Below are 21,152 nucleotides of genomic sequence, written 5' to 3'. Positions count from 1 at the left end.
GAACCGTTGGCGGATGCAGGGCACGAACCTTGGGAGGTGATTAGGCGGTAGACCTGGCCGAGGTGGAGCGTGTCCCTCGGCTTGAGGAGCTTCACCTTGGTTATCCTGGCACCTCCTCCTTCTCCGGCGACTGCTGGGTCTGGGTCAACGCCGCCGCCGGCAGAGACGTGATGGAGGAGGACGAGCGCGACGTAGTGGCCGGGGTTCCTGCGCATGACGTCCGCCGCGGTGGCCGGCCAGTGGAGGCGCTCCACCTTGCCGTCGCCCGGGTGCTGGATCACCACGGCCGCCGCGTCCGCCGCCTGGCAGTTCCCCATGTCCGTCGGTGTGAGTTCTCGCGTGCGGACTCTGGATTCTGATGAGATGAGAAGGACGGGGCGTGGTTGGGATTATATGGGGGAGCCGAGACGAGAGGGAGAGGAGTGTGATTAGCGAGGTGGTAAAGGAAGCCATTTTTAATCTGCTTGTGGACGTGTGATGTTGGCTGTTGCGAGGTGATAAAACGAAGGAGTCAACCAACGCTGGTCGATTAGTTAATTAGGGTTCGTAGAAAATTGGCCGGCCGGATGGATGGAACAGACCATATGTAACCTCTTGTTGGGCAGGCATGTCGTGGGCGCGCCATATGCATGGTGACAATGCTCTGCAGGCCGCGGGCAGTTCTACCAACTGGACTGGACTATGAAAGAGTCGTCACATGTAAACTTATGAACCTTTTATAATAGATTTGTTCTACTAGTTCTTATGAACCTTTTATGATATATTTGTTCCCTTTTTTTTGCAAACCTTTTTTTTTTTTTGCAAAAGAAGGAGATTCCCCGAATAACTCTTGTGTTTATAAATGCTCCACAACTGGCGAGAATTACTACTCCTCTATTCTATCTATAAATATTTTGTATATTAGTTTTGTCCCGGTTCAAATTTTGTAACGTCTGACCAAGTTTACCAAAGAAAAAGAAAAACAACAACCAATAGCAAATCACTATTGTTAGATGCATCGTGGAATATATCTTTAGCACCTTATCTATTCCGTATTTTGGGTGTCAATATTCTTTAGCCGAACCTGGTTGGAGTAAACAAAATTTTGATTTCTGACAAAAAGGATGTGTTTTGAATGGCGAGAGTATTCACAAATGATCTCATGCACCATGCTCTCCTCACCATGTGGCGCCATGGCAGGCGAAGACACGGGGTACACGTGTGTGCCACCGCAACGTCAGGGCCGGAGTTGGGCCGTGGGCACCCAGGGCCCAGGCTCGAGGTGTGGGGATTTTTATTTACTCTTACCTATAAAGAGTGTGTATTTTCCTTACAATGGGTAGTATCATAGACCGGTATTATGCGTCATATACTAGTTTACGATATTACCTCCCGAATGCATTATATTATAGCATAATATCATACTTCACCTCATTTGGTTTCTTGTACAATCCAAATACAAAGACGTGTCTCGGATCTATTTCTTATCAACATTTATCATTTACATGTTGTAATATTATATCACATTATGATACTAGAATCTTTTCTCACATCCTTAGTTGCACGGATATATTATCCCTTTTTTGCTTACGGGGGTAGTACATGATACTTTTATGATATTTGCACAACGGGAGACATAATACTTATGCTACCAAAGATTCTTCACATGTATATATTTACTTTACCAAAAAGAACTTTTCATCCCGTTTGTAGGTTATTCGTGTTTGTACACACGAGCTAAGTACATGCTTGGTTTTGTAGAGACCACATAACATGGAGCTGTTTATAGCGGCATCGACCAAGCCAGAGAGGTCTTACCTATGGATTGCGGTTTAGTTTGCACCCTGGGCTTTTAGTATCCGCTTATGTCAAACCATGTCACACTTCATGGGTATGTTTTTGGATGTATTGGGTTGTGTGTATCTGGTTATGCGGAGGATACGTTTGCACTTAGTGTGGTTGTATCATCTTGAAGCCACCATTGAATGAAATTCGTTGTATTGACAAAAAATCTGACCAGTCAACTACGCTAAAAGAGGCTCTGGTACACATACTTGCTCCTACCATCTATTTTGCACCATACAACTTCATTTGGGATTGTTTGCTATCATTATTTAAAATGACTGGTAGCATGTTGTTGGTAGCTAGTCTGCTGCACATTTATGTTTGGGTGGCTTATTAACACAAGTTGTTTGTTATTGCCATCACCTCCTTTCTTTCTTTTGTTTCCTTTTCTCTTTCTTCTCCTTTTGTCTGTGTCTAGCTGTCTGACTTGAAAGGGATGTAAATCAAAATGAAATAAGGATTTCGAGTCTCGGCCATAAATTCCACGGGCCTATCAATGTCTACTCATGACTATGTGTGTACTAGATGTCTTGCAAGAATATGTCGTTCTAGTTGATGGCCCCAATTGGAGGACTTGCATTCCAATTATTTGGTTTATGAGTTTAATGGTGGATTGGCTGGAGACAGTAACGTGTTGTAGTGACATGGCCTAACAACAACAAACACATACTAACACAGCGAAAATCCTAGGCTTACGGGATGGTTTCACGGAAGTGGGCTACGGGGTGTACGTGTCCCACCCTCATTAATTCACTCCCCCGTGAAATTCACGATGTGGGCCTTTCTTTCCCTCCTATTTGCAATGGCAAGTTGACAACTCAGCCTGTAAGCTTGCTTCAGTATAAATCTGCCCGTAGCTCTAGCAAAACTCACTAACACAGTGGCATGAGGAAAGAGAAATCAAGTTTATATGTGTCTAATGATGAAGCGAGTGACACCCAGCAAAACTATTAGTTAGCTGATGGACACATTTTGTGTCATGGAAATATTTTGGATACAGTAGAAATAAAAACTAATTCCACCTCAATATATTTATAACAGTATATACGTTGGATGTGGTCCCAACTTTACGATAATTTTCCATAAGAAAAAGGGGGAAAAGGAACAACCGAAGGATCCTTGGCCACCACATTATTTTTAGAGTATGGATCCTGTCATGGACGTATATGCATGGCTGAATCGGCAGGAAAGATCGCTATGCTTCACCGACGCATCAGATGATCAAAAGGCAAGGCAATCACTGCACCTTCCTGCAGGCATTCACAATTTCACATGCGCACCACTAGGACCAGATACACCAGATCGAAGAAACACAGATACGCGAGTTGCAGGCCATGCAGGGTTCACACCACACTGACTCCTCCCACTCCAACCACAACCAGTTAGTAGTAACACTTAACTAGTACTCACCCCGTCCCGAAATAAGTGTCTTAACTTTAATATAACTTTGTACTAAAATTAGCACAAAATTGCGACACTTATTTTGAAACGGAGGAAGTAATACATGCACCTCCTCATTTAGCATGTTGCTGAGGAGGACAAGAAGCACAGTTAGACACAGGAATCTTCCCGTGCATGGCTGGCCCTTGTCCCATTAGAGGACACGGATCGCAAGTCGCCTCGCGGACTGCCCTCCCCGGAGGGACAACACTGGTTTGAGCCTCAAGGAATGGTTGGGGAGCATGAAAATGTATGTTTTGGTAAAGCAAAGAAAGGAAGCAACACATGGGTCATCGATGGACCTGATCGATCTGATTATTAGTTAAATGTGTACTGAAAGCTGATGATAATGAGAGCTTTTAATTAACTTCTGCATGCACATGGCGACTAGGCGAGAAACACTAGATCGTTTGTTTTGTCTGATGAGCTGGAAAATACATCTGTCGGAGTGATGTGGTACAAACGAAGCGATCGTACGCTTTGGAATTGTAAAATGGGATCCGCATCGACGACAGGCAGACTCCTGTCAGGGCGCACACACTTGCTGGCTGTTTTCCTGTCTTGCATCTTCAGGTTCAGACCGAGGGCACCTTCCTTCCTCCTGTCTTCTTGCGTCCGTCGATCTCTAGGTGCATGCCAAGAAGTCCCGACCAGCGTCGTCGTGCCTGCCTGCTCCCGGATCCTCAAGGATTCGACTAACTTACCGTTTCTAAGTTTAGAAGGAAAAATAGATTTGCTCTCACGTGAGCTAATTAACCCTCCAAATGCCACAAGCTATATATGGTGTCCCAACGATCAAGTAACCGTAACCTCCCATGTTCTGGTGACCAAAGAATCGACGACCTTTTGTTGTCCTACTAGCATGTTTTACCCCTTGCTTCTTATCCTGCTCGTGCCGGCAGGTAGGATCACACCTAGGACGCCTTTGGTGCGGAGATCAACGCGATGGCAGCAGCGGTAACGACGGGAGCTGATATTGGGGCTACCAGGGTTGTCTTTGAGACAGACTCACAACTGCTCGTTGATGCATTGGACATCTCGAAGGCAGATTCCTCACCGTATGCTGCAGTAATTGAGGATATAAAATTCCAGTTTAAGATGTGGCCCAGTGCTTGAAGAATATTATGTTTGAGTGACATGTATTCCCATTGTAAAAACAATGTTTTTATGAAATTTATCAAGGCTGTATTTATACTTTTACCCGAAAGTAATATGATGCCTCCTGTGTAGCCGTTTATGTATACATGTATATAACCTGAAAGATTGCAGTCGTCGGCTTCAGCCCTCACGCATATAATGCGGGGGTGTTCGCAGAAGACGCGTATTCACACTTAATCCAACGTCTTGGTCCTAATAAGGAGGTGATGACGCAGCGAACTAGGCAACCGGACTATAATGCTTTAACACTTTCACTTAGCTATAGGAGTTTGACAGTGGGGCTACTATATAGCCCCTGGTGGCTCCGCACTCATCCGAATTCGGGGTGCGTACATGCCTGGCCGGGAAACGGCCCTTCATTAAGGCGGAGGAATTCTAACATTCCGATAGGTCATCGAGTGGTTGACCAGTCTCACGCTATATCATGACAGTCAGTTTTCGGTTTTCTCTACTGAGGTGCTCGTCCGGATGAACCAGGGCACAATCGCAGTAGTTCTCCTGGTGCCGCCTTAGCCGATAGAGCGGAACGTAAGGCAACAAAACACAGGAGCCGGGCAAACCCAACATTTGACAAAAGACATGATTCGGTGCTGATGCATATAAGGCCAAACTCGCGTCGCCGAACACTTCCTAAGGTATTCGGTCTTTATGGTATAAACCGGGCCTAAACAGTGCCCTTTGTAAGAAGCCCCTGGTGTCCAGGTACGTGCATTATTTTGACGTGGCCACATGTCAAGACGCCAGCATCCTTCTCAGTAGTACTGAGAATCTGAGGGATGTGTATCAACAAGAGACAGTAAGAAATGTTTACGCAGGGTCTTAATCTAAAAAGAATCCTTAGAACGGGTCCCTGCTGCACGTCTGCGCCTGTGTCTCCGTTGTGCCGTATCCTGGACGGGTGTAGCACGATGGTCATCTGTAAAAGAGAGGAACTTAGGTGAAAAGTTGTCGTGCAAAAAGGTAGGTTTAAAGAAACCATGTATAATTCAAGATGAGTAAAAATTGCCACTTGTCTGCGCGCGTTGAGCCCCTTGTATTTGTAATAGGGGTGTGGCCATCAAACCTGTATGAATTACATATAGCTGCTTCGGACTCGTCTAACCGTGTCTATAGTCTTGACAACCTGTCGAATGCTTTAGTTGGTGAGGCCGTTTTAGTGTGCGGCTGCCGAGGCAGCCGCACTCTCTTCGGCGTGCAGGGATCACTCAATATTTCTATTTACTGTAATGATGCCACGTGGACTGGGCATCTTAAGCGTGAGGGAAGCGTAATGTGGTATTGCATTAAAGCGAGCGAAAGCTTCGCGTCCAAGTAGTGCTTGATAGCCACTTTAAAACGGAGCAATGTGGAAGGTTAAATTTTCGCTACGGAGGTTATCGGGGAAGCCGAATATAACCTCTAGTAGCAGGGAGCCCATGCAATGAGCCCCTGGGCCTGGTGTTACTCCTTTAAAGGTAGTATTGATGTGGCAAATTTTCGTTGGGTTTATCCCCATTTTGCGGATTGTGTCCTGATATATCAGGTTTAGACTACTGCCACCGTCCATCAGGACTTGTGTGAAGTGGTATCCGTCAATTATTGGGTCTAATACCAAGGCAGCCCATCCTGCACGCCGGATACTTGCTGAGTAATCCCGATGGTCGAAAGTGATCGGTTGAGACGACCAGTGGCAGGACTCCGCGGTGATAGGCCCTTGGGCATATTTCTCTGGGAGTGCCGCTTTGTTTCTCCCCTTGATCACGTGTAACACGTCTACTGTTTTGACTTCTGGTGGAAATTTCTTTTGTTCCCCAGTGTCTCGCTTGAGAGGCTCATCCTCGTCTTCGCTTGGTGTATCCTCCACCTTGTGCACGATGTTGAGCTTGCCGGACTGCTTGAAGACCCAACAGTCTTTGTGGGTATGATTAGCGGGTTTACCAGGGGTGCTATGGATCTGACATATTTGGTTCAGAATTTTGTTTAGGCTGGACAGTTCATCTCTGGCGCCTTTAGAGGGCGGATTTTGCTGACCTGGCCGAGAGCTTCTGAATCCGGCGTTTACTGCCGTGCTCTTCGGGCTGTCTTCTTTATTCCGGCACTTATTATTTTTGCTGCGCCGTGATTTCCCGTTTCCATCTCTAACTTCGGATGTACTAGGATCGCTGGTGCTGCATCTGGCTAGCCAGCTATCCTCACCCGCGCAAAAGCGGGTCATGAGGCTTGTTAATGCTGCCATTGTTCTCAGCTTTTCTTGGCCGAGGTGTCTGGCAAGCCATTCGTCGCGGATGCTATGCTTAAAAACTGCCAAGGCTTCGCGTCTGGACAGTCGACTATTTGGTTCTTTTTAGTAAGAAATCTGTTCCAAAGCTTTCGGGCTGACTCTCCGGGCTGTTGAGTTATACGACTCAAGTCGTCCGCGTCCGAAAGTCGGACATAAGTCCCTTGAAAATTTGCCCGAAAAGCGTCTTCTAGCTCTTCCCAGCTTCCAATGGAGCTTTCGGGGAGGCTTTTAAGCCAGTGCTGAGTTGGCCCTTTGAGTTTGAGGGGTAAATACTTAATGGCGTGGAGATCATCTCCTCGAGCCATATGGATATGGAGGATATAGTCCTCAATCCAGACCCCATGGTCTGTTGTTCTGTCGCATGCCTCTATGTTTACGGGTTTGAATCCCTCTGGAAATTCATGGTCCAGCACCTCATCGGTGAAACATAGGGGGTGTGCGGTGTCGTGGTTCTAAGTCTGACAGTAATGTAGGGGGGTAGGTATGAAGAGGCAAGGTCTTAGCTATGGAGTAGTTGTAAGCACACGAGGTTTTACGAGTTCAGGCCCTTCTCGGAGGAAGTAATAGCCCTACGTCTCGGAGCCCGGAGGCGGTCGACTGGATTATGCATGTATGAATTACAGGGGTGCGAACCCTTTACACTGAGGAGGGGGGTGGCTTATATAGAGTTCGCCGGACCCCTCCGGCCCTCAGTTGTGTAGGGTTTTAAATACATTAAGGTCGGGCGTTACTGGTAACGCCTCTAATAAAGTGCTATGATGACCATAAAAGCTACTTAATAACCGACCGTTAGCGTGCGGAGTGCCTTTAGGTCTCCTGGCCGTCAAGTGGTTGGATCTTGGTCGAGTGATTGCTTCTTGGTCGAGTGTCTTCGAGTCTGTCGAGTGGAACACCTCCAAGTCGATTGAAAGGTGATTTCTTCTTGAGATGTCCTTGGGTAGGGCAGCTGGGACAAGTCCATGACCCTACCCTAGGTACATAGCTTCATCATTAGCCCCCGAATGGATCGAGGTTTGAGTGGGGAAGGAGTTGAGAACTTCTCCGACTCATTCTTCATGCCATGAGCATATCTTGTTTCGGATCAATGAACCTGAGTGATGATAGCAACTTCCTTTTCAGTCGCCTTGATCCATTCTTAGTTTTTTGTCGAGTGAGTTTCTTTACTTGAAAGGCTCCGAGTGACGGCGTGGAGGAGATCTTCGGTCTAACAAGTTGTTCTGCTGCCCGCAGATTTCGCGGGATCCGAATTTTGGGAAGCGCGCGGGACGGAGGAGGCCGCAGTAATCGGATGGGATAGGGTGGAGCGGCCTTGATCCCCGCGCCACCTTTTTCTCCACGTATCGTGCGCGCGATTGTTACGGGATTTGACAGGACCGCCCGGGCCTACCAGTCAGCCACTTGGAAGCGACCTCATATAAGGCGTCGGACCGGGGTCTCTTGAACAGTGCGTTCCCATTCTCTCTTCTCCTCTTCAGGCTTCTTCGTCGCGCTCTCTCTCGCCCCAGCGCCACCGCTCCGTACGCGTCTCACCGGCGACGATGGGGAAGGAGAAGACGGCGGCTCTGGAGCGGGCGACGAAGGCGACGGCAAAGGCGAAGGGGAAGGCGACCAGTCGGGGTGGATCTTCCTCGTGAGCCGGCCTGCCGAAGGGCTGGATCCAGGGCGACTGGATCCGCTCGACGATCACCCAAGAATACCTCGACGACCTAGCCGAAGGAGGGCTGATCCCCCATGGATCGGCGCGGCTTCCGGGGAAGGAATCCGAGCCGCAACCTCGGGAGGGTGAGCGCGTTCTCCTTGCCACCCACGTCGACCGTGGATTTTCCTTGCCTCCTCACCCTTTCTTTCGGGGATTTCTAAATTTCTCTGGGGCACAACTCCACCACTTCACTCCCAACACAATCGTGTACCTCGCTGCTTTCGTGTCTTTGTGTGAGAATTTCCTGGGTTGTCGGCCTCACTGGGGTGTTTTCAAGCACATTTTCACCTGTCGTTCCCAGACGGTGAAAAAGGCCAATCCGAGTGACGAGAGAACACAAGTGATTCAGATGTGTGGGGGTCTTGGTGTTCAGATGAGAGGGAAAAGTTCCTTTCCAGCCATGATTCTTCCTGACTCGGTTCGCGGATGGCAGTCGACCTGGTTTTATTGCAAAGACCAGTCGACGCCAGGACAGTCGACTGGCCTCCCTCCTTTTACCATGGACCGAGTGAGGAAACCCTCCTCTTTGAAGGTGCTCCCAGAGGAGAAGGCGCAGGTTAGGGTGCTGGTCGAACGAGTGGTCCAGCTTATCCGTGACGGGGTCACCGGTATGGATCTCTTGGAGGTTTTCCTTCAGCGACGCATCCAGCCTCTTCAAGCCCGAGACCATCCGATGTGGATGTATTCGGGTCTTGACGACTCCCCTCGGATTCACCCGGAGGAGGTCGATGACGACACACTGGAGAAGTGGCTGTTGGGCATGACCGGAAACAAGGACAACCCCAGGGGAGCCAGGAGAGTTCCTCCATTCGACCAGTCCCATGTACCAGAGAAGGTCCGATTCTGAGCTTTGATTGTAATCTGAATTCACTCGCGCAGCTGTCTATACCGCGTCGACTGACTTTATCCTTCCTGCTTTCTTTCAGGCCCTTATCGAAATGTATTCAATGCCCAACGGAGAGCAAGAGCAAGATCTGGAAGGAGAGGCGAGCGGCGGCGACAGTGGCAAATGGACTTCTGACGGTGAAGGGGACGAAGAAAGCAATGACTCAAGTGACGAAGAAGAAGTCGAGTCGCCTCCTCGCAGGGAGAGGCGATCCAAGCTTGACCAAGAACGACCGAGCGCCCGTGAAAAGGCGACTGCTCAGGCTGGTCAGTTTTCAAAGCGTCCTCGGACCTCTTCACCAACCCCGACCGAAAAAGCGTCAAAGCGTCCCAAAGTTGTAGAGCCGAAGCCTCGGAAGGCGTTGCCGAAGATTAAGATTGACATCCCCGTCGCTTCTGCGTGAGTGTCTCCCTTTGTATTCACTCGACGCCCCGTGCTGTTTGTTTTTTCTTGATTTAACCAGACGAACTTTGGAACTGGCAGCTCTGCTACTTCCGGGACCTCAGCTTACAGGGACGAGGATGAGGTAATGGAGGATGTGGTCACTTCCAATCTGGGTATGATTTCTGCCATTCTGCCTTTATTTGGTCGACTCAACTGCAATGTGCACCATTGAGTGATGTGATTTTGGTGATTGAACTTTGAACAGCTCCCAACATTATCGACCTCCCCGATGATGATGAAGATCCCGAGAGGCCTTTGACGAGGAAAAATAGGCAAGCTCCTGCAAGCAAGGTGCCACAGTCGACGCCGAGGGCGAAACCAGTCATTCATGACGCTGGCGATGCCAATCGGGGTTCTGTTACCTTCACCGTGCCATTGTCGAGTGCCTTGCCTTCTTCGTCGACTGCTCAGGCCCCTGTCGACCCACCTTCAGTTTTTGCGACTCATCATGTCCCAGAGGACGAAGTGAATGCTGCCAAGGAAGCCATACGCCAGGCGGGTATTATGATGGAGAAGATGAAGATGGTGCGGGACGCCAGTCAGGCCGCCTACGACGCCAGCTCGGCTCTCCAGAGCAACGTTCAGGTTAGTTGGTCACCGCTTGTTCTGTTAGGATATGTTATCTGAAGACTCTCTTTCCGAAAATCTTTGCATCTGTATGTTGGGGAACGTAGTAATTTCAAAAAATTTCCTACGCATACGCAAGATCATGGTGATGCATAGCAACGAGGGGAGAGTGTGATCTACATACCTTGTAGATCGACAACGGAAGCGTTTGGTTGATGTAGTCGCACGTCTTCACGGCCCGACCGATCAAGCACCGAAACTACGACACCTTCGAGTTTTAGCACACGTTCAGCTCGATGACGATCCCCGGACTCCGATCCAGCAAAGTGTCGGGGAAGAGTTCCGTCAGCACGACGGCGTGGTGACGATCTTGATGTACTACTGCTGCAGGGCTTCGCCTAAGCACCGCTACAATATTATCGAGGACTATGGTGGCTGGGGGCGCCGCACACGGCTAAGAATAAGATCACATGGATCAACTTGTGTTCATGGGGTGCCCCTTGCCTCAGTATATAAAGGATGGAGGAGGAGGAGGCCGGCCAAGGCAATTGGTGCGGCCAGGATGTGGAGTCCTACTAGGACTCCAAGTCCTAGTAGGAGTCCACCAAGAGGGGAGGAAGGGAGAAGGAAGTAGAGGAGAAGGAAAGGTGGCTGGCCCCCTTTTCCCTAGTCCAATTCGGACTAGAGAGGAGGGGGGGGGGCGCAGCAGCCCCTTGGCCCTTTTCCTCTTCCCACTAAAGCCCATCAAGGCCCATTGCTTCTCCCGTAACTACCCGGTACTCCGAAAAATACCCGAATCACTCGGAACCTTTTCGATGTCCGAATATAGTCGTCCAATATATCGATCTTTACGTCTCGGCCATTTCGAGACTCCTTGTCATGTCCCCGATCTCATCCGGGACTCCGAACTCCTTCGGTACATCAAAACTCATAAACTCATAATATAACTGTCATCGAAACCTTAAGCGTGCGGACCCTACGGGTTCGAGAACAATGTAGACATGACCGAGACACGTCTCCGGTCAATAACCAATAGCGGGACATGGATGCCCATATTGGCTCCTACATATTCTACGAAGATCTTTATCGGTCAGACCGCATAACAACATACGTTGTTCCCTTTGTCATCGGTATGTTACTTGCCCGAGATTCGATCGTCGGTATTCCAATACCTAGTTCAATCTCGTTACCGGCAAGTCTCTTTACTCGTTCTGTAATACATCATCCCGCAACTAACTCATTAGTTGCAATGCTTGCAAGGCTTAAATGATGTGCATTACCGAGAGGGCCCAGAGATACCTCTCCGACAATCGGAGTGACAAATCCTAATCTCGAAATAAGCCAACCCAACATTTACCTTTGGAGACACCTGTAGAGCTCCTTTATAATCACCCAGTTACGTCGTGACGTTTGGTAGCACACAAAGTGTTCCTCCGGCAAACGGGAGTTGCATAATCTCATAGTCATAGGAACATGTATAAGTCATGAAGAAAGCAATAGCAACATACTAAACGATCGGGTGCTAAGCTAATGGAATGGTTCATGTCAATCAGATCATTCACTTAATGATGTGATCCCGTTAATCAAATAACAACTCATTGTTCATGGTTAGGAAACATAACCATCTTTGATTAACGAGCTAGTCAAGTAGAGGCATACTAGTGACACTTTGTTTGTCTATGTATTCACACATGTATTATGTTTCCGGTTAATACAATTCTAGCATGAATAATAAACATTTATCATGATATAAGGAAATAAATAATAACTTTATTATTGCCTCTAGGGCATATTTCCTTCAGTCTCCCACTTGCACTAGAGTCAATAATCTAGATCACATCGCCATGTGATTTAACATCAATAGTTCACATCTTTATGTGATTGGTTCACATCTCCATGTGACTAACACCCAAAGGGTTTACTAGATTCAATAATCTGGTTCACATCGCTATGTGATTAAGACCCAAAAAGTGATCATGTTTTGCTTGTGAGAGAAGTTTGGTCAACGGGTCTGCCACATTCAGATCCGCATGTATTTTGCAAAATTCTATGTCAACAATGATCTGCATGGAGCTACTCTAGCTAATTGCTCCCACTTTCAATATGTATCCAGATTGAGACTTAGAATCATCTGGATCAGTGTCAAAACTTGCATCGACGTAACCCTTTACGACGAACCTTTTGTCACCTCCATAATCGAGAAACATATCCTTATTCCAGTAAGGATAATTTTGACCGCTGTCCATTGATCTACTCCTAGATCACTATTGTACTCCCTCTCTTAACACAGTGTATGGTATACAATAGATCTGGTACACAGCATGGCATACTTTATAGAACCTATGACTGAGGCATAGGGAATGACTTTCATTCTCTTTCTATCTTCTGCCGTGGTCGGGCTTTGAGTCTTACTCAACTTCACACCTTGTAACACAGGCAAGAAACTTTTTCTTTGACTGTTCCATTTTGAACTACTTCAAAATCTTGTCAAGGTATGTATTCATTGAAAAAACTTATCAAGCGTATTGATCTATCTCTATAGATCTTGATACTCAATATGTAAGCAGCTTCACCGAGGTCTTTCTTTGAAAAACTCCTTTCAAACACTCCTTTATGCTTTGCAGAATAATTCTACATTATTTCCGATCAACAATATGTCATTCACATATACTTATCAGAAATGTTGTAGTGCTCCCACTCACTTTCTTGTAAATACAGGCTTCACCGCAAGTCTGTATAAAACTATATGCTTTGATCAACTTATCAAAGCGTATATTCCAACTCCGAGATGCTTGCACCAGTCCATAAATGGATCGCTGGAGCTTGCATATTTTGTTAGCACCTTTAGGATTGACAAAACCATCTTGTTGCATCACATACAACTCTTCTTTAATAAATCCATTAAGGAATGAAGTTTTGTTTATCCATTTGCCAAATTTCATAAAATGCGGCAATTGCTAACATGATTCGGACAGACTTAAGCATAGATACGAGTGAGAAACTCTCATCGTAGTCAACACCTTGAACTTGTCGAAAACCTTTTTGCGACAATTCTAGCTTTGTAGATAGTAACACTACTATCAGTGTCCGTCTTCCTCTTGAAGATCCATTTATTTTCTATGGCTTGCCGATCATCGGGCAAGTCAACCAAAGTCTACACTTTGTTCTCATACATGGATCCCATCTCAGATTTCATGGCCTCAAGCCACTTATCGGAATCTGGGCTCATCATCGCTTCCTCATAGTTCGTAGGTTCATCATGGTCTAGTAACATGACTTCCAGAACAGGATTACCGTACCACTCTGGTGCGGATCTCACTCTGGTTTACCTACGAGATTTGGTAGTAACTTGATCTGAAGTTACATGATCATCATTAGCTTCCTCACTAATTGGTGTAGTAGTCACAGGAACAGATTTCTGTGATGAACTACTTTCCAATAAGGGAGCAGGTACAATTACCTCATCAAGTTCTACTTTCCTCCCACTCACTTCTTTCGAGAGAAACTCCTTCTCTAGAAAAACTCCGAATTTAGCAACAAAAGTCTTGCCTTCGGATTTGTGATAGAAGGTGTACCCAACAGTAACTTTTTGGGTATCCTATGAAGACACACTTTTCCGATTTGGGTTTGAGCTTATCAGGATGAAACTTTTTTACATAAGCATTGCAAACCCCAAACTTTAAGAAACGACAACTTTGGTTTCTTGCCAAACCATAGTTCATACGGTGTCGTCTCAACAGATTTAGATGGTGCCCTTTTAACGTGAATGCAGCTGTCTCTAATGCATAACCCCAAAACGATAGTGGTAGATCGGTAAAAGACATCATAGATCGCACTATATCCAATAAAGTACGGTTATGACGTTCGGTCACACCATTACACTATGGTGTTCCAGGTGGCGTGAGTAGTGAAACTATTTCACATTGTTTTAATTGAAGGCCAAACTCGTAACTCAAATATTTTACCTCTACGATCATATCGTAGAAACTTTTATTTTCTTGTCACGATGATTTTCCACTTCACTCTGAAATTCTTTGAACTGTTCAAATGTTTCAGACTTATGTTTCATCAAGTAGATATACCCATCTGCTCAAATCATCTGTGAAGTTCAGAAAATAACGATACTTGCCGTGAGCCTTAACACTCATCGGACCGCATACATCAGTATGTATTATTTCCAATAAGTCAGTTGCTCACTCCGGAGAACGGAGTCTTAGTCATCTTGCCCATGAGGCATGGTTCGCAATCATCAAGTGATTCATAATCAAGTGATTCCAAAATCCCATCAGCATGGAGTTTCTTCATGCGCTTTACACCAATATGACCTAAACGGCAGTGCCACAAATAAGTTGCACTATCATTATTAACTTTGCATCTTTTGGTTTCAATATTATGATTATGTGTATCACTACGATCGAGATCCAACGAACTATTTTCATTGGGTGTGTAACCATATAAGGTTTTATTCATGTAAACAGAACAACAATTTATTCTCTTACTTAAATGAATAACCGTATTACAATAAACATGATCAAATCATATTCATGCTCAACGCAAACACCAAATAACACTTATTCAGGTTCAACACTAATCCCGAAAGTATAGGGAGTGTGCGATGATGATCATATCAATCTTGGAACCACTTCCAACACACATCGTCACTTCACCCTCAACTAGTATTTATTCTGCAACTCCCGTTTCGAGTTACTAATCTTAGCAACTGAACTAGTATCAAATACTGAGGGGTTGCTATAAACACTAGTAAAGTACACATCAATAACATGTATATCGAATATGCTTATGTTCATTTTGCCATCCTTCTTATCTGCCAATCACTTGGGGTAGTTCCGCTTCCAGTGACCAGTCCCTTTGCAGTAGAAACACTTAGTCTCAGGCTTAAGACCAGACTTGGGCTTCTTCACTTGAGCAGCAACTTGCTTGCTGTTCTTCTTGAAGTTCCCCTTCTTCCCTCTGCCCTTTTCTTGAAACTAGTGGTCTTGTCTACCATCAACACTTGATGTTTTTCTCGATTTCTACCTTCGTCAATTTCCGCATTACGAAGAGCTTGGGAATCGTTTCCGTTATCCCTTGCATATCATAGTTCATCACGAAGTTCTACTAACTTGGTGATGGTGACTAGAGAATTCTGTCAATCACTATCTTATCTGGAAGATTAACTCCCACTTGATTCAAGCGATTGTTGTACTCAGACAATCTGGGCACATGCTCACTAGTTGAGCGATTATCCTCCATGTTTTAGCTATAGAACTTGTTGGAGACTACATATCTCTCAACTCGGGTATTTGCTTGAAATATTAACTTCAACTCCTGGAACATCTCATATGTTCCATGACGTTCAAAACGTCTTTGAAGTCCCGATTCTAAGCCATTAAGCATGGTGCACTAAACTATCAAGTAGTCATCATATTGAGCTAGCCAAACGTTCATAACGTCTGCATCTGCTCCTGCAATAGGTCCGTCACCTAGCGGTGCATCAAGGACATAATTCTTCTGTGCAGCAATGAGGATAAACCTCAGATCACGGATCCAATCCGCATCATTGCTACTAACATCTTTCAACACAATTTTCTCTAGGAACATATCAAAATAAACACAAGGAAGCAACAATGCGAGCTATTGATCTACAACATAATTTGCAAAATACTACCAGGACTAAGTTCATGATAAATTTAAGTTCAATTAATCATATTACTTTATAACTCCCACTTAGATAGACATCCCTCTAATCCTCTAAGTGATCACGTGATCCAAATCAACTAAACCATGTCCGATCATCACGTGAGATGGAGCAGTTTCATTGGTGAACATCACTATGTTGATCATATCTACTGTATGATTCACGCTCGACCTTTCGGTCTCCGTGTTCCGAGGCCATATCTGTATATGCTTGGCTCGTCAAGTATAACCTAAGTATTCCGCGTGTGCAACTGTTTTGCACCCGTTGTATTTGAACGTAGAGCCTATCACACCCGATCATCACGTGGTGTCTCAGCACGAAGAACTTTCGCAATGGTGCATACTCAGGGAGAACACTTCTTGATAATTAGTGAGAGATCATCTTAAAATGCTACCGTAAAACTAAGCAAAATAAGATGTATAAAAGATAAACATCACATGCAATCATAATATGTGACATGATATGGCCATCATCATCTTGTGCCTTTGATCTCCATCTCCAAAGCATTGTCATGATCTCCATCGTCACCGGCATGACACCATGATCTCCATCATCTTGATCTATATCAATGTGTCGTCACATGGTCGTCTCGCCAACAATTTCTCTTGCAACTATTGCTATCGCATAGCGATAAAGTAAAGCAATTATTGAGCACTTGCATCTTATGCAAATAGAGAGACAACCATAAGGATTTTGCCAGTTGCCGATAACTTCAACAAAACATGATCATCTCATACAACAACTTATATCTCATCACGTCTTGACCATATCACATCACAACATGCCCTGCAAAAACAAGTTAGACGTCCTCTACTTTGTTGTTGCAAGTTTTACGTGGCTGCTACTGGGCTTAGCAAGAACCGTTCTTACCTACGCATCAAAACCACAACGATAGTTTGTCAAGTTGGTGCTGTTTTAACCTTCGCAAGGACTGGGCGTAGCCACACTCGGTTCAACTAAAGTTGGAGAAACTGTCACCCGCAAGCCACCTATGTGGAAAGCACGTCGGGAGAACCGGTCTCGCGTAAGCGTACGCGTAATGTCGGTCCGGGCCGCTTCATCCAACAATACCGCCGAACCAAAGTATGACATGCTGGTAAGCAGTATGACTTATATTGCCCACAACTCACTTGTGTTCTACTCGTGCATATAACATCAACATATAAAACCTAGGCTCGGATGCCACTGTTGGGTTATGTAGTAATTTCAAAAAATTTCCTACGCACACGCAAGATCATGGTGATGCATAGCAACGAGGGGAGAGTGTGATCTACATACCTTGTAGATCGACAATGGAAGCATTTGGTTGATGTAGTCGTACGTCTTCACGGCCCGACCGATCAAGCACCGAAACTACGGCACCTCCGAGTTTTAGCACACGTTCAGCTCGATGACGATCCCCGGACTCCGATCCAGCAAAGTGTCGGGGAAGAGTTCTGTCAGCACGACGGCGTGGTGACGATCTTGATGTACTACTGCTGCAGGGCTTTGCCTAAGCACCGCTACAATATTATCGAGGACTATGGTGGCTGGGGGCGCCGCACACGGCTAAGAATAAGATCACGTGGATCAACTTGTGTTCATGGGGTGCCCCTTGCCTCAGTATATAAAGGATGGAGGAGGAGGAGGCCGGCCAAGGCAATTGGTGCGGCCAGGATGTGGAGTCCTACTAGGACTCCAAGTCCTAGTAGGAGTCCACCAAGAGGGGAGGAAGGGAGAAGGAAGTAGAGGAGAAGGAAAGGTGGCCGGCCCCCTTTTCCCTAGTCCAATTCAGACTAGAGGGGAGGGGGGGCGCAGCAGCCCCTTGGCCCTTTTTCCGCTTCCCACTAAAGCCCATCAAGGCCCATTGCTTCTCCCGTAACTACCCGGTACTCCGAAAAATACCCGAATCACTCGGAACCTTTCCGATGTTCGAATATAGTCGTCCAATATATCGATCTTTACGTCTCGACCATTTCGAGACTCCTTGTCATGTCCCCGATCTCATTCGGGACTCCGAACTCCTTCGGTACATCAAAACTCATAAACCCATAATATAACTGTCATCGAAACCTTAAGCGTGCGGACCCTACGGGTTCGAGAACAATGTAGACATGACCGAGACACGTCTCCGGTCAATAACCAATAGCGGGACCTGGATGCCCATATTGGCTCCTACACATTCTACGAAGATCTTTATCGGTTAGATCGCATAACAACATACATTGTTCCCTTTGTTATCAGTATGTTACTTGCCCGAGATTCAATCGTCGGTATTCCAATACCTAGTTCAATCTCGTTACCGGCAAGTCTCTTTACTCGTTCTGTAATACATCATCCCACAACTAACTCATTAGTTGCAATGCTTGCAAGGCTTAAATGATGTGCATTACTGAGAGGGCCCAGAGATACCTCTCCGACAATCGGAGTGACAAATCCTAATCTCGAAATATGCCAACCCAACATTTACCTTTGGAGACACCTGTAGAGCTCCTTTATAATCACCCAGTTACGTCGTGACGTTTGGTAGCACACAAAGTGTTCCTCCGGCAAACGGGAGTTGCATAATCTCATAGTCATAGGAACATGTATAAGTCATGAAGAAAGCAATAGCAACATACTAAACGATCGGGTGCTAAGCTAATGGAATGGGTCATGTCAATCAGATCATTCACTTAATGATGTGATCCCGTTAATCAAATAACAACTCATTGTTCATGGTTAGGAAACATAACCATCTTTGATTAACGAGCTAGTCAAGTAGAGGCATACTAGTGACACTTTGTTTGTCTATGTATTCACACATGTATTATGTTTCTGGTTAATTCAATTCTAGCATGAATAATAAACATTTATCATGATATAAGGAAATAAATAATAACTTTATTATTGCCTCTAGGGCATATTTCCTTCACTGTACACCCACTGGGTGCGTCGATTGAATTTTTGAACTAGTGGGGGCATGCTGAGTGCACCCACTGGGTGTAGTCCCCGAGACTACGATGGACTGCTGGCAATCGACTGTAGTCTTTGTATTTTGATTCTTTCGCTCGATGTGGTCTGGCCGCGTCAAGTGTAAACCGAACTGGTAGTTTGTCTCTTCTACTCGGTCTGGGCGAGTGGGATCAGAGCTGGTGGGGGCACGCCAAGTGCACCCACTGGGTGTAGTCCCCGAGACCGCGGTCGACTGCTGGCAGTCGACTGTGCTCTGAGTTCTATGGTCCGAGTTCTTTTTTTTGCACTCGACTCCGGCGGGCCGGTCGAGTGGGATCATAACCGGTGGGGGCACGCAAAGTGCACCCACTGGGTGTAGTCCCCGAGACTATGGTGGACTGCGGGCAGTCGACCGTAGTCTTAGTATTTATTGTCTTTGTCATTTGTCGCTGTAAAATAACTTCTCCACCCTGATTGCAGAAATCTTGTGATCTTGGAGCTTGCTTTGCTGACTTGGAGAAATAGCAGATCCAACTGAACCTTGACTTGGGATTGGCCAAGACAGAGCTGCAAAAGGCCAAGGACGACGCCAATGGTAAGACGAGCTTGTCGACTGGTTTGTCTTAGGCTTGAGTACCCTTCTGCTCTTTCTGAATCGAGCACCATTTCTTTGTAGAAAAACTAAGAGAAGCTCTGGCGAAGAAGGATCAGGATTTGGCTGCTGCTCAAAAGGAAGTTGACGATAGAACCGCTCTGGCTGAACAGAAACTGGCTTCGGTCGGCCAGTTGGAAGAAGAGAACACCAAGATGAAATCTGCTCTGAACGAAGCCAACAAGGAGTGCACGCGCTTGAAGAAGGACAATCTCAACCTGTACGAGAAGATGGAAAGCATCGCTCGCAGGAGGGACAATCTGGAGAGCTATCTGAGGAGCCTTGCCAAGAAGTTGTTCATTAAGCTTGAAGGTACACATTTTGTTCTGACTGATGTTTTTTGTCGACTCAGCGTACGAAAATTGACTTATCCTTGGATCGTGAATGCAGAGTTTTGCCAGAACTTCGAGGAGGAGACTGGGCGGATTGAGCCAGGTTTGGACCCAATCAATTCTCCCGTGAAAGATGAAACTGCCATGAATCTGCTCCGACTGGAATCCCGCATTGACGGTGTTGTGGACTACTTGGCTCGACTGAAGGTCGCCACGTCACAGATCGACCCGGCACTTTGGCCAGAGGCCACGCTCCAGAATGAGCTTGAGTCCCTGATGACTCGACTTAACGAGATCCCTGATCGAGTGCAGGAGTGGAAGAAATCTTCTGCCCGGTGCGGTGCTGATGTGGCTCTGTCTTTGGTTCGTGTCCACTGCAAGGAGGTGCGACAAGATAAGCTGGCAGCAATCAAGGTCGCCAACACCCAGAAACATGACTTCCGATCTTTCATGGAGACTTTCATCGCTACAGCCACTCGGATCGCCGACGGCGTCGACCTGGACGAGTTCGTCGAGCCTGCCAGTCCTCCTCCCGCGGAGTGAACAAACTTTTATGCCCCACCTTAAATTTGCCTCGGAATGCCGAGTGGTTTTTGTAACCGTTAAACTCTTTCGGGCTGAATGCCCGAGCACTTTGATCTGTGGTCCGGAACCTTTAGGATTTATCTGAACTTGGTTTATTGTTGAATATCTTCATGAATCCTTCGTCGAGTGGAACTTGTTCTTCACTCGAGACAACTTTTGTATTTGTGGCGCAACTCCAAAGGAGAAGGTAGCAGTCGACCTGCACCTCGTCGTCCTTGCAGGTCGGCGATGGAGCACACATTGTATTTGTGGTGAAGCTCCCAAGGAAAAGGTTGCAGTTGACCTGCACCTCGTCGTCCTTGCGGAGTGGGATGGAGCGCATGTTGTATTTGTGGCGAAGCTCCCAAGGAGAAGGTGGCAGTCGACCTGCACCTCGTCGTCCTTGAGGATTGAGATGTGTTTCGTACTTAGGCGAGTACTGGACTGCAGCTAAGCCTCAGAGTGGGAGGGTCGCTCACCACTCGGTAGGATTTTCAAATACTTAGGCGAGTACTGGACTGCAGCTAAGCCCCCGAGTGGGAGGCTTAGGATTTTCAAATACTTAGGCGAGTACTGGACTGCAGCTAAGCCTCCGAGTGGGAGGGTCGCTCGCCACTCGGTAGGATTTTCAAATACTTAGGCGAGTACTGGACTGCAGCTAAGCCTCCGAGTGCGAGGCTGGCTCACCACTCGGTAGGATTTTTGAATACTTAGG

At 46.5% G+C, this 21,152-nt stretch overlaps 1 protein-coding gene across 2 annotated transcripts in view; it reads right to left on the bottom strand.

Annotated features, from left to right (window-relative positions):
- The window catches only part of LOC119353116, a 47,662-nt gene that overhangs the window by 548 nt on the left and 25,962 nt on the right, over positions 1-21,152 (bottom strand). The window contains exon 1 of one of the 2 annotated variants that reach the window (XM_037619706.1): positions 29-396. The exons of the other annotated variant lie outside the window; for it this stretch is intronic. Within the exon in view, the coding sequence (XP_037475603.1) occupies positions 29-317 (289 nt within the window). The 5' untranslated portion in view covers positions 318-396. Of the gene's footprint in view, positions 1-28; positions 397-21,152 lie in introns of those variants that run through there. 2 annotated transcript variants of the gene reach the window in all.

Source organism: Triticum dicoccoides, chromosome 2A (genome assembly GCF_002162155.2).
Source record: "Triticum dicoccoides isolate Atlit2015 ecotype Zavitan chromosome 2A, WEW_v2.0, whole genome shotgun sequence".
NCBI lineage: Eukaryota > Viridiplantae > Streptophyta > Magnoliopsida > Poales > Poaceae > Triticum > Triticum dicoccoides.
The sequence above is the reverse complement of the archived record's forward strand: the minus strand, read 5'-3'. Positions and strand labels throughout refer to the sequence as shown.